The 17,914-nt window shown below is 39.3% G+C and overlaps 1 protein-coding gene across 1 annotated transcript; it reads right to left on the reverse strand.

Moving 5' to 3' along the window:
- Window positions 1-1,600: 1,600 nt before the first annotated feature.
- LOC128994008 (b(0,+)-type amino acid transporter 1-like) lies at window positions 1,601-3,819 on the reverse strand. Its single transcript, XM_054418196.1, has 3 exons — window positions 3,757-3,819; window positions 3,101-3,269; window positions 1,601-1,669 (listed from the first exon to the last, which is right to left on the reverse strand). Exons 1-3 carry the CDS (start codon window positions 3,811-3,813, stop codon window positions 1,611-1,613), a joined length of 285 nt encoding a protein of 94 aa, XP_054274171.1. The 5' UTR covers window positions 3,814-3,819; the 3' UTR covers window positions 1,601-1,610.
- Window positions 3,820-17,914: the final 14,095 nt, after the last annotated feature.

The raw sequence follows: 17,914 nt of genomic DNA on the forward strand, positions 1-17,914 counted from the left end.
TAGCCCTATGATGCTTGGTTATTGTCAAAACATAAAATGATTTTAATTGTAAAGATATTAAATATGTCCTAGTTATCTTACGAGACTACTATAAAACTGATATTAATATGTTTAGGATTATTATGTACAAGGATAGGAATCAGCTAGCTTACCTGGTAGACAGAGTCCAGATTAGCCTTGATTACACATAAAACACATGACACAACACAGAAAAACTTAATATTTCGTCCCAGTTAGGGACTTCATCAGAAGGGAGAAGAAAGAAATGATTCCTATCCTTGTTCATAATAATTCTAATCAGCCAATTGGCCTTTCCTTAACTCCTAACCTATTAATATGTTTTCACCACACTATGATGTTTTTGGCTGTATTACATACATTAATTGGTGGCTGAAAGTTACGTTTTGCTGGCCATGCCAGCTGTCATCGTAATTTGGGGACCGAGCAGGATTTTACATCCCAGGGCCGCAAAATCAGCTGTCCGCTTACTTATTAAAAACATGAATCTTATATACTTATTTAATACGCAAGCAGATTTTTTGTGACAATTACTCCTCTGAAACTACTGAACCGATTGTCATGTTTTTGGTGTCATTGGAAAGAGCGTAACGTGAAGTTGTGCAGGAAACTCTCTTTTTAGGGAAATAATGAGAGAGTGAGGCCCTGGAGCCCTTTAAAGTTTTGTATTTCTCCATAAGATTAACATTGGAAACAAAAACTGTTATGAAACTCCAGCTGTTGTCAGAAATCAAAAGTGAGAAAAAGAGCATATGTTAATTGTAAACAGTCAATAAGTTTGCTAATTTAACAATTTGCTACAAATATTTACCCTCTTGGTTGAAATTCGTTTTAAAATAACGCCTGTAATACTTAGCAATTGCTCGAATTCGAGCAACAGGGACACTAGTGCATTTTAAATACACAATCAAAATCCATAGCATTGCAATAGAATTGTGTTATTGTCACCGTTGCCAAGCAACTATTTATTTATTTATTTGCTGATTCCTCAAATTATTTCTTCACATAACCTTAAAGTTGTAGTTGTGTTGACTATCAGTGTGCATTATTATAGTGGTGAATAGTGGTAATAGGGTATAGTGTGGTGAAAAATAGCGTTCGTACCACGGACCGAAATGGTTTTGCAGCTCTCGATCGATTTAAGTTCTCGGCTTCGTCTCGAACTTAAAAACTATCTCGAGCCGGCAAAACCTCATTTTTGGCCCTAGGTACGAAATATACTATTTGGTGATTAAGGATAAAACTATCATATTATATGATCTACCAGTATAAGCGCATGGCATCTCTCGATTAAACTGCTATGAATATGGCTGTACCCAATGAGTCCGAAACATTAGCAATGTAATAAGTATCTGTCTGTGACACAGTCATATACACAGAAGACAAGGTTCTAAAGCAAGAAAATTGTTATATTCAGGAGTGCCAACAATAAAAGACATCCATAGACCAATGTTTGGTTGAGTTTTTATTTGTTCTGAGAAAAATGTTAAATTATTATCACTTGATTCATTCATTCATGGATATTTAGGTCTTAATTTGAAAAAATATAGGTTGCTTGAAATCAAAATCACAATAATGTTTGGTTCCATCCTTTACCGCCGAGTAGGAGGAACCACATCCATCCACTTCTGGAGAATTTTCATGAGATTTCCTGAAACCAGAGGTTAGGTGTATTAAAAAGGGATCACATCATTTGTCCGAGTTTTCAACTGTCCGAGTTTGTTAAAAATTACAAAATATTTGAAAAATCATTTGTCCGAGTTTTCAACTGTCCAAGTTTTGATAAATAACTAATAATAATTAGATAAATCAACTGTCCGAGTTTTCATTTGTCCGAGTTTATTAAATTATTTTAAAAAATATTGAAATATCAAGTGTCCGAGTTTTCAACTGTCCGAGTATGGCTTAAATAAAAATAATATTTCGTTAAATCAACTGTCCGAGTTTTCATTTGTCCGAGTTTTTAATTATTTAAAAAATATCAAAATATCATTTGTCCGAGTTTTCAACTGTCCGAGTAGGGGCAACATCAAAATGTGACACTGCGCGCCGAGACTAGCGTGTCTAAAGCGCCTGTTCAGAAGTCGATGTGAATCCCTTCTGTGAAGGAATCAGGCATTGTGCGAGCCGCGAGAGCCCCTCACTTCGAATTAAGAAAAATTATTTTATTTTTATATAAGACTAATTTTACAATTATTAATTATAAAGTTAAACTCTCATCACCTAACACAACCAACCAAACTTGCTGATAATATAAAATACCCTCGCCATTATTATATTATCAGCAAGTTTGGTTGGTTGTGTTTGGTGATGACAGTTTAATTTTATAATTAAAAATTGTAAAATTAGTCTTATAATAAAAATAATATAATTTTTCTTAAGTCAACGTGAGGGCCTCTCGCGGCTCGCACATCGAAGTATATAAAGTGTTATATACTTCGATGGGCTCGCACAATGCCTGACTCCTTCACAGAAGGGGTTCACATCGACTTCTGAACAGGCGCTTTAGACACGCTAGTCTCGGCGTGCTGAAATGAATCAGTCAGTATGGCGCACCCTGTGGAAAGAACCGGAGCTATTGCATGTGCGTTGCTAGCGTTACATAACCTATACAATTGTTTGGCCATTGGACTTTCATTGAGGTATTCCTCTTGTATTTTTGCTCTATGACACAGCAATATATTTTATTGTTTATTATTTTAGTTTATGTGCCTCTTGAAAAAGACTAGAGGTCGGTCATCCAGTGGTCGAAAACTCAACCAAAAACATGTAATGTGCAGACTTTTCTATTTTCACCCTAGTATTTAAATATACTATTGTTTTGACCTGACTTTCAGTTTCAAGTGTTAAAATTAGTCAACAAATCAACTTTGACCGGCTTAAAAATAGTTTAGTGCATTCACCACTCCCAAGTTGTACGGCCCTCAGTTCCCTCACATATTATTCACAGTTTAATATTTTGTTGAGTTTTATTAAGTATATTATATACAATATTTGAAGGAACAAGGCTGCAATAATCCAATTAAATGTTTGGATGGTAAGATTTTCAGACTTATCCTACTCTACACTAAGTTAAAAATACCTAATCCACGGATCCGATTCTTTTTGAAGACAAAAACGTACTGCACGATTATACCGATGGAAATGCCTACAACAGCTGGGAAATAAGTGTTGGTCGGCCGGGTGATGATGGAAGCAAAGACGAGCATCCAAGATATCACCAGCACTAACCAAGGAATGGCCAGAGGTACCTGTCAACACGATAAAGTAAGTTTCAAGCAGAAGCATATAATTATTTTTTGATAGTAAAAACTAAAAAGTAAACTGTCGTGTGTGTAGGAAATGTGATAAAAATGTTGAATGGATGTAGAGTTACACTCATTCAAAGCTAAGGTCATGTTCTCGCCCGATTGTAACAAATTATTTTATTTGATAAAATTGAAACCCAGTCTTAGGAATGTTTACTTTTAGATCAAAGGTTTTTGTCAGTGCTACTTACCGGTACTTTTTGATGGATTAAAATGTACAACTTTACTGAAATTGCTACTTCATAGTGGAGTAACCTGGTAACTCGCTCGTTTTGTTCTGAGGTAACTCAAAGCAAAGTCGGACCCTATGTCATTGTATATATTGTAAGTATCCCCAACAACCATGAAGGTATTAAACTTGTTGCTTATACAGTTCAAAAATGACGTTTGGTATGTGAATGGTTTATAAAACTATCTATAAAAAGCCCACCTTGTATGGACGGTTTGCCTCAGGTTTTTTTACTCTCAGAATCATCAACGCTATCATGGTCAATCCGTAATACAGCCAGAGGACGAAAGAGTATGCATTGACTAGATATTGAGTTTTATTACCGAAAAGGAAGAAAACCAGTGAGAGGATAACCTGAAACATTATAGTTACATTTTTAGGTCAACGATAACATGAATAAAAGCTTTTAACAGTAAGAAACTACAAAATTGTTTGTGTCATATTTATTTTCTTTTAATTACTAAAGTAAATTAAAATATGTCTAATAACACTTACAACATACAGGATGTTCTTTAAAAACTTACGGGCCCCCTACGTCAATAGATGATTCCCGCAAACTGCATATTTCTATCTATTGCGGTTTTTACATAAATAAAGATGCAAGTTAAAAAAAAAACACCCTGTATATTTACACTACTTTTGACTCACAAGACGTTATAAAAGATAGTAAGTGGTTATCGATTTCCATTGGACACTCCAATCATCAGAACCAATATTTGAATGTGATCTTCATTTCTCTTAAACCAACTTTCTGAAGAAGTCGACATCTGGTCGAAATATCAGTGTTATGTTTTGCGTTCTTTTATTGAGTACTATCTATTAGCCACTGCACTCTAATTTTCTCAAGTAAGCTAGCTAGCTATTCCTTATTTTTACAATTTCCAATAGAATCTTTTATTTTGTAAATTGAGTTATTGTCTTCAATGGTTGTGTTTGGGATTTATTGTCTTCGAGTGTGTTGTGTTTGGGAATTGGTAAAGCTGGGTTTTCCTAGGCGCGGAAGCGGAGAGCGGAGAGAGGAACGCGGAGAGCGGACTTCTCTTGTCTTAGAGTAATTTAATGTTACTGTTTTCCTAGAAACGGAGCGGAACGCCATGTTAATCGCTTTTCTGTCCTCCGCTCTCCTTTTCCGTGCCTAAGAAAACCTTAAGAGGCAATGTTTATCTTCTATCTTTTAGAAAAAGGAATTCTGAATTAAGTAACATCAATTTACTCTTGATTACAACATCACCAAATCTTTTTTTACAGACATAACACAATACCTGAAATATGACTGCTGGAGTGGGAGTCAACCTCGTTTTGTGTATGTAAGACAGAATCTGTAACATGTGGCCTTCCTTAGCTGCTGCATAGCCCAGCCTATGCAACCAGAGAAACACATTTTAACCACCCAATCTGTGCAACTAACAGTGCCGAATTTAGGGTTCTAGAGGCCCCCCACCAAACAAACCCGAGTGGCCCCCCACCAAACAAACCCGAGTGGCCCCCCACCAAACAAACCCGAGTGGCCCCCCGTCGCCCAGGTGAAGCTTCCCCATGATCGGGGCGAAATCCTGAACATCTCCCTAAAAGCGTTGTGTACCTCTGAAACTTCCTTTGAAAAAGCCACAGACATAATGAGAAAAAAATTACCACTTTGGTGTACCAAGGGGTATAAAGTTGAATACCGGTAGTGTTTTGTTAGTGTCTAACAACATTTTTTGAGTGAGTAAAACGGCCAGTCCAGGAGCCAAGCTTTCAGTGCCGATCTCAGCAAGTTTTCTCTCTTGGTATGCATTTCTTGAGGCAGTGATTTATGAAGTTTTCTGCAATTGTAGGATGACCATTTCTAGTATTGTTATGTTGAGTGTAATTGTTTCTTCACAGATATTTTCTATCTCTACATCTCTACTGCTAGGATGTACAGAGATACTGTTGAACATTTAAACTTGAAACTAAAGTTACATCATACAATTTGCTGTTTTCATCAACATGGATGATACCTGACAGATATTGTAATTTGGAAATTAATTTGAAACACAATGAAGATCTGACAACTGTGGGATTACAATTATATCTCAAAATTAAAATTGGATTTACACTTTACAGCGTAAATTTTCTTACCTTGCAGAATAAAAGATCCCAGACAAGTTGCCTCCCGCGGTACACAAAGACACACAAATAGAAACAAGAAATGCCACTCTGGAGCCAAACAGCTTATCAGTGAATTCCTGAAAATATATCAATTATTCAAGGACTTGTAAACTCAAAGACCACTTTTAACAATAAGCTTGCGCATCCACCAAAATTCAAAACTATTTCGTTAAAAATTACACGAACATATAAAAAGAGTAAAAATTTACAAACTAAATAAGGCTAAGTTAGAAACAGTTTGCTAAATTTTTTATGAGAGGATTTCACAGCTGGTGGCTAGTTTGTATCTAGCTGACAACTATTAAAACATTTTTATTGTGTAAGTCTATATTTCCAAAACATTATTTTCATTATTTTTCAGACGGACAAGTATTTTTCTTTGAAATACATGCATTATTGCCAATAATTCATGTATTACAATTTTTTAAATATTGAATTTTAGACTCTAGAGCATAGCCTCCTCTAATACAAGGCTGCGATGAGACAAAAGTGGCAACACTGCAGCCCCGGCCTACCAAAACAGCTGTTGTAGATTCATTATTGAGCTTTTCCGCAATTTTTATGTTTACATGATTGTAATTAACGACTGTGATTGCTCTGATGCCATACACCAACACCACATATTTGTTTTAGAGGAGCCTAGACTCATGGTTGTCCTATTTCAACGATTCTTTGTTCCACGATAGGAAATGTATGAGAATTTCATTGATTTTGTTTTCTTTTCTACCAAGCAGCTGCTTCGCACGGAATAATTTTACACCTTACTCGACAATCATTAATGAATTTGAAAATCTACTGACGCTAACTAAATGTTTTTTTTAGGATTAATTTTACCCTAAACTACAGTGCATAAATTTTACACCTTGGTTACAAAACCGGTGTAACAAAAAATACCGAAATTCACTCTACATTAGACCTACTAAACATAAACATAGCTTAAAATGGTTTCCATTTTATCTATAAGAATGAAAACTGATAAACGAGTATGTAACATCTACAATTATGTTGCTGAACATATTCACTTAACCTGAGCAACAGCCTTGCTAGATATAAGTTCCGCTGGAGTGAGGGCGCTCAAAAAAGTAAAGTTTAGCAACAGATAACACGCTGTAACCAGTCCAAGTCCCATTATAAGGCTCCTTAAAACTGTCCTGAAACAGACGTAATTCAGTAATTTAAAATCGGCAATCATTTTTCATCAACCCTTTGAAATAAGTCGCAAGGATTTTTGACGAGAAAGGTTTGTGTAACCTAAATAGTTTGTTCCTAGATGTAAATTTACCTATCTGGGTTCTTTATTTCCTCCAACGCACCAGTGAGAATGATCCTGTGAACAAAAAAAAAGTAGTTGGTTGTTGACAAACTTTCAAAATAATTTTTTCCCAATTACTCCAAATTACACAGCTATATACCCCAGTTAAAAATGTTTCAAATCACATTACAGTTTCTTTAACACCATAGGACCGAACCTTGTCCACACTAAAAAAACAAACTATTATAAATTTAAAATATTAATGGGTATGGTGAAAAATTTTACAAAAGGACTATAAAATTTGACTAAAAACTTACGCGCCGTCGTACGCATATAGTCCTGTGTACAGCACAAATGGCATCTTTTCTAGAGTCAATGTTGTAGTCTCAAATCCCATGTCAAACTCCACAGCTTGTTCTTAAACAAAACCATGAGGTTCAATTTGAGTAATCTCTTGGAGACCAAATTTTCTTGCTCTATACTAATTCCACAATATTTTGTTCATACAAGGCATATATATACAAAAGTTTCTGAGATTATTTCAACCACTTATTCAATGTATTGTTTTTCTTGTTTTTTAAGCTATTACTGGCTATTACGTAAAATACCCCCACCTCAGCAAACCTGCAGACTAAGTGAACTTCCATTTGCCTGATTGGATTTACAATAAAATGTCCTTAAAAATATCACATGCATTCCTTATATAAATATAATTACTTTAACGAGTTTTTAGGTTTGCTGCAACAGGGAGGGTAAAAGTTTTTTTTTTTATATTAATAGTTTAGTAAGAAATAAATGCATTTTCCAAATTTGATCAAAATATGTTCATAACCAAGCAAACTACAACAGTTTACATATTCTCCATAAGAATAAAATGGAAATTAAAAAATTTAAAATTTTTTGGAATTTTCTCCCTAACCATTAGGCACATAATAGCGCTTAAATATACTTAGTTATTTGTTTTTTAAGCTCTACAAAATAGTTTGGAAAGAAATTGCTAAATTTTATGTTTTTTAAGTCAAAAATGGGAAAAACCAATTTTTACCCCATAAACGAGTCCCGTTCCTACCCCGTTCCAATAGTCCGTCAAGCTGTTTTGTGAACTCGTTCGAATAGATGTAGGTTTACACCTTTATACCACATTTCATCAAAATCGGATAATTTTTTATTGAGTTATCGTGCTAACGGACATATATACAGTAGGCCTATTAGTTTGAATGGACAGTGTTTTTGGCCTCCAAGCACCTCAAAACGAAAAAGTAAATCAGTCCTGGGTCCAGGTCTTACCATGAGACCTATGGTAATAGCTTATTCCCTATATGGGAAATTCGCTAAAAAGGTTAGGAAATGTAAGAGCAGGTGCTTCTAACCTGACAAAAAATTATATGCTCCGCAGAGGATTAGGCACAAACAGAGCTTCATTTTCAAACAAACGACCAAATCCTGTGAAACCGCAAAGGTTTTCACACTGTGACAGTTGATGAATCCTATCAGTACTGGAACATTAATGAACATGAATAAGAACAACACTTGCAATCATATATTTTTAATGTTTTATTGTAAAGCATTAACATTTCCATTCATGAAAAGTAGATAATTTTATGTTCTGAGCGTTTAATTGTTTAATTGTCTGTTTAAAAGTGATATTTTATCAAAATATATTAAAACTTTGTAACGAGCCTTTTTCCTAGGGGGGTAAATATTTGCTATTTGGCCGCGCACCGATTGTTGGGGTAAGCAAGCGGCGGCGGCGAACCTGGCTAGCACCCTTTGACCCGGCTTATCAGTTCGGATAAGCTTGGGTATCCTGGGACTACCGGATAGCCGAGCAGGACACTCTAGTGGTGGATCTCGTAGAGTGAGGATAGTGTTGGTGTCCTGTGCCTGTGGAGACGGCTGGCGTACGTTGGAGGTACAGAGTGTACGAGGTGTGACAGTTGGTGTTAAGTTGGGTGTTAAGACCCACTGCTGGTGAGTGGACGACGTTCTTTGATTTTGGTTAAAAGCTGATATTATTAGTTTGAATATATTAATATCTGATTTTATTGCGAGAGTTAGAGTTGTAACCGTGCTGGTCGAAGCCTGACGGTAGTTAGGATTTATTAGTCAGGAATAATATTAAAGTATATTCCTGACGGTTCTGGGCAGGTGCTAGAGCGCAAATAATATAATTTATTGACTGTAGTAGTTATTATTTTGCGTTGTACCAAGAGTTAGTTATATTACTAATAACTCTGAGGCCCGACAAACCTAGGCTGCACGATTTAGCGTGCGTAGTTGGAAACACGTGGCCAGTAGGCTAGTAGCTAATATTATTAGCCTATTAACAGAAGCCCAGCTAAGTAACATAAAGTTGGTAGTAGCAGTAACAGTAGTAGGGTTGTTATTGATTAATCATTTGATTATTTTAATTTAACCTGAACAGCTTGTTTGGTAATCCAACACGTTATCTTGGTAGCTTGGATAGCGGAGTACCGGCTATCAGATAATACATTTATCTAGTGTTCGGAACGTATTTAATATTTATTTATCTACTACTAAGTAGCTCAATAATTTAATAGTAGTGCAATTGCCATTTAGCTTTGCTTGTTTGGCTTGGTATTTGTTGAGACCAGCTATTAGTGGTGTAGTCACTCTACCTATAGTGCACTTGTATTGTTATCTGGTATTATTATTGAGTGAACTGTTTGATTGTTAGCTTGGGCAATAGAGTTGTGTATTGGATTATAGTGGCCTAGTAGACCCCGCCTGGTGATAACACGCGTCGTGGTTTTTATTGGCAAGTCGTCGTGTAACTCACCGTGTTTTAGGCACTCTGGGCTTAACTATTGGATAGTTAGGACGAAGCCCGAGTTGCGTAGTCAGCAACGACCCCCTAGGAGAGTGGAGAATCGGCGTAGGCCTGGTAGTGATTATTGCACGTTTGTTTTGGTGACTTGTTTTTGACTTGTTCACAGTGCCCGTGTATGAGCCAGTCCTATACCGGTTAGACCCGGCTATTGGCCTAGTGGTTTCCCTGACCTTATCGCAGACCCTGGAACTTTACCCAGCCATCGTAGGCTGAGCTATCCCCGGCAAACGGTTGCGACTGCTGCACTTTTAATAATATTTTTCCCAGTGCAGAAATCTCGTCGCAAGATGGCGCCTGCGAACAGGGACTGAGGTTGGCAGAGGTGCTGAGTTGCTGACATATTAACGGCGCCCGAACAAAATAATTTTATTTGTGCAGATTTGCTGCGGACTTGTGCAGATTGGCTGCGGACCTGAGCTGTTGAGCAGAGTTTTCGGCAGACCTGCTGTGATTTTATAGTCGGTTGGGTAGGCCTAACCTGTTTTCTGTTACAGCGTGGTGTGTTGTGAACCCTAATTTATTTAGTGGTTGTATACATAGATATTAGTTAGTAATTTAAATTTTGCTAATTAATTGAGCTTTATCATTGAATATTATTTGAGTGAGAACCCTTATTGTGTATTTGTGGTTTGACTTTCACACCCATAATTGGTTTGATTTATTATTTTGCTAATTAATTGAGCTTTATCATTGAATATTATTTGAGTGAGAACCCTTACTGTGCATTTGTGGTTTGACTTTCACACCTATAATTGGTTTGATTTAATAGTACGGTGTTAAATAGATTTTAATCGGTTTCGCTCTTATTTTTGCGGATTAGTCGTGGTATTTGAGTTTTAAATATGGTTGTCACTACGAGTACGACGTCTGTGCTGGGCGGTACGCCTATTACGTCTGCTATTGCTACGACTAGTTCTGGGGTTAGCTCCGAACTGTCGGTGATGACGACATCGTCATTGTGGCCGGCGTCTTCGCCCGTTTGGCCGACAATTTCTTCGGTAGTGGCTACGACGGTGACAACTTCGTTGACCTATTCCGCGCCAGCGACTATGTCCTTGGGGTCGCAGCCCCGGGACGGTCGCTTGGGTATGTCCTTGGGGTTGCAGCCCCGGGACGGTCGCGTGGGTTGGATCTATGACCTCTCGAAAGGGGAGCTCATGAGAACGATGGACCAGTATGGTTTGGTGACCACTGGGACTTCTGCGGAATTACGGCAGAGATTTTCGTCGTTTTGGAAGCAGCGGAATGCCCGTCGGTACAGCGATGATAGGCTGTGTACAGCTGGGGCTGCTGCACCGACATATTTACCGCCCGCTACTACGACTGTGGAGCTTCCTGACCCCCCGAGAACCGTACCTCAGGTACTGGGTAATACGGAATCTAACCAACTTAGCAGGGAGTTAGAGGTGGTCAAAGAGATTCTTGGGTTGTCTTTGGAGACTGATACCCGGACTCTTCGAGAACAACTTGCATTGGTGGTGCGACAGGCGAGGGGCTCGCCGAGTAATGAGGTCGGCTATGGGTTCGGAAGACCCGCCAACCCTACGTCCCCTGTTGTGGCTGCTCCAATGCCAACCTTTGGGTTACCTAGTAGACCCGAGGGATGGCAGCGGCCCAATGATAGTTCTGAGAGACCAGCCCGGCCTTCTAGCTTGGAGCTGCCTCGAGGCTCGGATATGCTCTCAAATGAGGCCAGCAGGGTGGAGCCGAAGAATTGCTCCAAGATATGTGACATGGTCCGAAAGTGGGGTTTGAAGTTTGATGGACGTAGAGACCCTGTGTCATTCCTGGAGCGTCTTGAAGAGCTGATGGTCTCGTACTCTATATCGTCGGAGGACCTGCTCAGAGCGCTACCGGAGCTGCTGCAAGGTTCAGCACTTCTTTGGTATAGGAACTGCAAGGAGCTCCTGTATTCTTTTGAAGCTTTCCGGCATCAATTTGAGATCCAGTTCCTTCCACCTGGTTATCAGAGGAATTTGGATGAGGAGATCCGGAAAAGGACGCAGGGTGAGACCGAACACTTCCGAGATTATGTCGTGGCCATAAGTACCTTGCTTAGGCGTAGCGGTACGTTGTCAGAGCATGGTAGATTGGACTTGATCTACAACAATATGCGTCCTGAGTACAAGCTGATGGTACGCCGGCGTGACTTCAGCAACCTGGCCGAGATGGTGGAGTTGGCTGAAGATTACGAGGCCTATCTGCGAGAGAAGGCAGCCTTCCGACCTCCTCCTTCACCAAACGTAGCGCTGGTTTTGGAAACCGCCTATGTTCCCAAGAAGAAGGCTGGGAAGTGTTTTGAAACGGCCGCGGTCGAAAGACATAATTTTCAGAGACCATCCCTTGAGGCAAAGTCGATTGGGCAGAGAGTAGATTTTGACTCTAACCGGGTCCATGAACAAAGGCCCGTAATGACTAGGGAAGTTGCAGATGGTGCAAAGGATGTGCGTTGTTTTAGGTGCCAGGAGATTGGTCACTTTGCTAGAGGCTGTGGTAAGCCGAGGACCGTCTCCTGTTTTGGGTGTGGGAAACCCGGTCTTACTGTGAACCAGTGTGGATGTCGTGCGGGAAACGGCAGGCCAGCTCAGACATCAGGAGGTCAACTGGGCACGGCCACCGAAAACGAACGACCTCAGAAGAGTGGTCCGAGTGGCTCGGAAAACTGAACAGCCTGGTTGGTGGAGTAGACGAGGACCGGCTAACTTTGGACTCTAGGCCCTTCGTTGAAGTTGTGCTGATGGGCAGCGTTTTTGTGGCGTTACTGGACACTGGGTCCGTCGTCAACTTGGTTGGGCGAGGAGTCGCCGAACATCTTCAACGCCAGGGGATAGAGCCTTACAAGAAACCCGCTCCTCTAAGGATGGCAGATGGGTCACGGTCTAGAGCCGAGTATTCATTCCGATTGGCAGGAGAAGCTGCGAGAAGACGGTGGGTAGGAGATGCCTTGTACGTCCCCACCCTCACCATAGACATGATTCTGGGTATGGATGTCATCCGAGACCTCGGATTGGTGACATGTGGGACAGAGGTAGTAAGAATGGGCGTGGGTGATTACTGTTCTGGCCAAGGTGGCCGCATAGACAGTGTCAAAATTGGTGACGAAGACCCCGAAGGCCCTTGCAATGGAAATCCCCGTCTGGTTTATGATGCTAAATCATTCAGCACCATGTTGGCTGGTAGTGGCGAGTAGAAGAGTTTTTCTTTGTGTTAAGTTTGAGACCTGTGGTGTAGGGTTCACCATTGGGTTAGAGGTTGGAGTATTTTGTTTTGGCCGGAGTTTAAAGATTTTTTTTCTTTTTGGCCGTTTTCTTTTTTTTCATCCCGATGTAAGTGGGGGATGTAACGAGCCTTTTTCCTAGGGGGGTAAATATTTGCTATTTGGCCGCGCACCGATTGTTGGGGTAAGCAAGCGGCGGCGGCGAACCTGGCTAGCACCCTTTGACCCGGCTTATCAGTTCGGATAAGCTTGGGTATCCTGGGACTACCGGATAGCCGAGCAGGACACTCTAGTGGTGGATCTCGTAGAGTGAGGATAGTGTTGGTGTCCTGTGCCTGTGGAGACGGCTGGCGTACGTTGGAGGTACAGAGTGTACGAGGTGTGACAGTTGGTGTTAAGTTGGGTGTTAAGACCCACTGCTGGTGAGTGGACGACGTTCTTTGATTTTGGTTAAAAGCTGATATTATTAGTTTGAATATATTAATATCTGATTTTATTGCGAGAGTTAGAGTTGTAACCGTGCTGGTCGAAGCCTGACGGTAGTTAGGATTTATTAGTCAGGAATAATATTAAAGTATATTCCTGACGGTTCTGGGCAGGTGCTAGAGCGCAAATAATATAATTTATTGACTGTAGTAGTTATTATTTTGCGTTGTACCAAGAGTTAGTTATATTACTAATAACTCTGAGGCCCGACAAACCTAGGCTGCACGATTTAGCGTGCGTAGTTGGAAACACGTGGCCAGTAGGCTAGTAGCTAATATTATTAGCCTATTAACAGAAGCCCAGCTAAGTAACATAAAGTTGGTAGTAGCAGTAACAGTAGTAGGGTTGTTATTGATTAATCATTTGATTATTTTAATTTAACCTGAACAGCTTGTTTGGTAATCCAACACGTTATCTTGGTAGCTTGGATAGCGGAGTACCGGCTATCAGATAATACATTTATCTAGTGTTCGGAACGTATTTAATATTTATTTATCTACTACTAAGTAGCTCAATAATTTAATAGTAGTGCAATTGCCATTTAGCTTTGCTTGTTTGGCTTGGTATTTGTTGAGACCAGCTATTAGTGGTGTAGTCACTCTACCTATAGTGCACTTGTATTGTTATCTGGTATTATTATTGAGTGAACTGTTTGATTGTTAGCTTGGGCAATAGAGTTGTGTATTGGATTATAGTGGCCTAGTAGACCCCGCCTGGTGATAACACGCGTCGTGGTTTTTATTGGCAAGTCGTCGTGTAACTCACCGTGTTTTAGGCACTCTGGGCTTAACTATTGGATAGTTAGGACGAAGCCCGAGTTGCGTAGTCAGCAACGACCCCCTAGGAGAGTGGAGAATCGGCGTAGGCCTGGTAGTGATTATTGCACGTTTGTTTTGGTGACTTGTTTTTGACTTGTTCACAGTGCCCGTGTATGAGCCAGTCCTATACCGGTTAGACCCGGCTATTGGCCTAGTGGTTTCCCTGACCTTATCGCAGACCCTGGAACTTTACCCAGCCATCGTAGGCTGAGCTATCCCCGGCAAACGGTTGCGACTGGACTGCACTTTTGATATTTATTTTTTCCAGTGCAGAAAGCATCGTCGCAACTTAACTGGAGATTCAAAGGGTTTATGAAAACAAATCAAAAACATAGTCTATTGGAGCTTTCTGTCCAGTTGATATATTCAAAGTTTATCTCCGATTAGTATTAAAGATGACAAAGAACAATTAATTTTATATCTACAAACCACTGCTTTAATGTAAATTGTTATGATTTTTGGAAACCTTTTTTGTAACTCTACTGTGAAATGACCTGTTTTCGTTACATATTTATCACCTGCAAAAATTCATCATTACATTGTTTACTACGGCAATATGCGAAAGCAATGTTTTCTATCTTTTTTTGGATTTTGCCGAAGTAAACAAACAAAGATTTGTTATTGTTTTGTCAACTGTTTTAATTTTCAACTACCAAAACTGTAAAACCAAAGTTAGTAAATACTAGGTGAAACCCGTCGAAATCGACGGTTACTTTCAAGGCTTACGTTAATTCATCTAACGGCGATAAATTAGGTGAAATATACATATTTTGAGCATTTAGCATTGTTTAAAGAGTAATAAGTGTAAAAACAATAATGATATTAATTGCATTAGTCGCCAAATTTGGTTGATCATTCAATGAATAAAATATTCCCCATACCATACGTCATCGGAGTTATTATTACTATGTTGTATAGTATCTCTTCCTTTGGAAGAACCTTTTAAAATAGTATTAAAATCGTATTGGTGGATCTTATGTAGTTAAACACTTCCGTGATTTCATCAGTGTAATATAATTTTATTTCAAAAGGGAATATTTTTTGGGAAGGTATATATTCTAACTAAGGGAGGTATATCCGTTACAGTGTAAGTTTGATTTTTCCTTCGTCACGTCGGGTGTCGCGTCAGTTCATACCGTACTTCTGTGCCAATGAATGAACCCTCTAGCACAGTTTTGAGAAATTGATTGTGGGGTTAATGTTAAAGCTGGAATTCCTTGACATGGGGGATGTCAGTTAGTTGTCTCAGCCTAATCAATAACATAATGTTGTCAATATAATTTCTCTACGGAATGTTAGGTGTAGTGGAATACTTGAAGTGAAGTTGGCTTTTATTCTTGAACTGTTAGGGGCCTCCTAGTTCATATGGTCTTGCAGCTTCATTGGCAACAAATAATGCAAATGACATAGCAATGGGACGTTTCGAAAAAGCAAAAATACTGTAAATTGGCTGTTACGTATATATTGACTTTTACATATTGTTAATCAACGTATCTTATAAAGGATTATGTGATCTAGTTTAAAAGGAATATGACCTTTCTGTCATGACAGTAGCTGCTTAAATAGTACTTTCTCTTTGTACCATATTTTATCAACCAAAATGTCGTGTTATTTTCAATAATATTACCAACCCAGTGCTCCAAAGTCCATAATATAGGCAGGTGCAAATAATTTGTCAAGATGGGTACCATTTTAGGCAAGGTTTCTATGTTTGGATTTTATTATACACGATAAGAGCAGATATTTCTACATAAATATTCTATATGTGTAGAATAATATGATAAAATGTAGGCAAAAGTGGTGAAAAAGGCAGACACCAACCCGTACAATAGATATAAGATAATTCAATAAGAAATAATTTAAGAATTGCTGATAAAAGGATTTTCCACTGATTTCGTCATGGATATATTGCAAAACATGACATGATAAAGAATAAAATCAAATTTTAAAATCAGAAAATAACATTGCAAATATTTATCTGGTAGAATTCAGTAACTCCCAATAAATGTGTGTTGTTTGAAATACAATTTAAATAGGTTATTCCCTATATGGGAAATTCGCGAATAAAAATAAACAGCTGTTTCATTAAAAGGTATTATTCACATGACCAAAATGTAAACAAATCTGTGGAGGGATCTTTAAAGGATTCTGGGGCAGAGTGCTAAGGGATTTTGCTTAGTTTTTCTTTTGATAACTCATCTACAGACCAAGACCTTTCTTTGGACACCTCTACCCAGTTTCTACGCCCAGCCGTTCTCTCAAATTAGTGGGTGAAGTTGTGAACTCACAAATGCTAGACAAGAGTAAAAATACGTGTATTTAGTAAAAGTTTAAGTGAACAATAATAATTGAATGAATTAGTAAACAAATAAATATCATCTGTTAAAATAAAGATTTATATACAGGTAAGTAGTCGTCAGGCACTACAGTACCCCCTTGCCAGTGGTTGAGCTGTGTAGTTGAGCAAACACGAAAAAAATCAACACTGGAACCGTACTGGAAAATGAACTTGCCTCCCAGAGCGCGTAGTTAATGGTGTAGATCTCAGAATAGGTTTAGATGTCAAGGTACCTCGTTGTTGAATGTCAGAATGAGAAAAGGGAGCAGTAGTAGTTATGGTGCCTCTGGAAACGCTGGTGTCATCATGGTCGAGTTGTAAGGAATGGACTGGCTTAAGTCGATCCATTGAAATGGTTACATCATTGCCTCGCATCCGAATTACTGCAGTCTTGTCAGATCTTCTAATGACGAGGTAAGGACCTGAGTAGGGGGGATCGAGTGCACCCTTAGAAATGTCGGTACGTACGAAGACATGAGTGCATGTGTTGAGATCCTTGAACACGAATGGCGTCCTATCTCCATGTCTTGTTCCATCAACTGGTCTTAAGTTGTTGAAATGCTGACGCAGATTTTTGGCAAAACTTTGTGGGTCAAGTTCATGGTTGGAATCGCTAAGTGTAAGGAACTCTCCAGGTAGGCGAAGTGGTTGACCATACAGGAGTTCAGCTGAAGAAGCTTGTAGATCATCACGCCATGCTCTCCGTATTCCCAAAAGTATGACGGGCAATACCTCAGTCCATCGTGCTGTTGCGTGGCATCTGATGGCTGCCTTCAGTTGACGGTGAAAACGTTCAACTAGTCCATTTGACGATGGGTGATAGGAAGTTGTTCTGAGACGAGTCGAACCTAACAAATCTCCTAGGTGTTTAAACAGGCTTGACTCAAATTGCCGACCTTGATCTGTTGTAATTCGTAGTGGTGTTCCGTATCTAGAAATCCAAGTGGTAAAAAGTGCTCGTGCTACAGTTTCTGCTTCTATGTTTTCGATTGGTACTGCTTCTGGCCACCTTGAGAAACGATCAACACAGGTCAAACAGTACCTGTAACCTTCGGAGACAGGTAGCGGACCAACAAGGTCAATGTGAATGTGCTCAAACCTGGAAGATGGAGGAGCAAACATACCTACAGGAGTCCAGTTGTGACGTGATATCTTGGACTTTTGGCATGCCATACAAGAACGGGCCCATCGACGGCAGTCAGAGTTCATTGAAGGCCAGACAAAACGTTGACTGACAAGTTTCAATGAAGCTTTAATACCTGGG

Source organism: Macrosteles quadrilineatus, unplaced genomic scaffold, assembly GCF_028750875.1.
Source record: "Macrosteles quadrilineatus isolate MER2022 unplaced genomic scaffold, UCM_ALF_1.0 Scaffold_5__1_contigs__length_97177068, whole genome shotgun sequence".
Taxonomy (NCBI): Eukaryota; Metazoa; Arthropoda; class Insecta; order Hemiptera; family Cicadellidae; genus Macrosteles; species Macrosteles quadrilineatus.

Coding starts and splice junctions, on each gene's coding strand:
- LOC128994008 (XM_054418196.1), bottom strand. CDS start 3,813: ATGATAGCGTTGATGATTCTGAGAGTAAAAAAACCTGAGGCAAACCGT. Junction 3,270..3,756: donor AGGCAAACCGTCCATACAAG/GTGGGCTTTTTA, acceptor TCGTGTTGACAG/GTACCTCTGGCCATTCCTTG. Junction 1,670..3,100: donor GAATCGGATCCGTGGATTAG/GTATTTTTAACT, acceptor CTCTGGTTTCAG/GAAATCTCATGAAAATTCTC.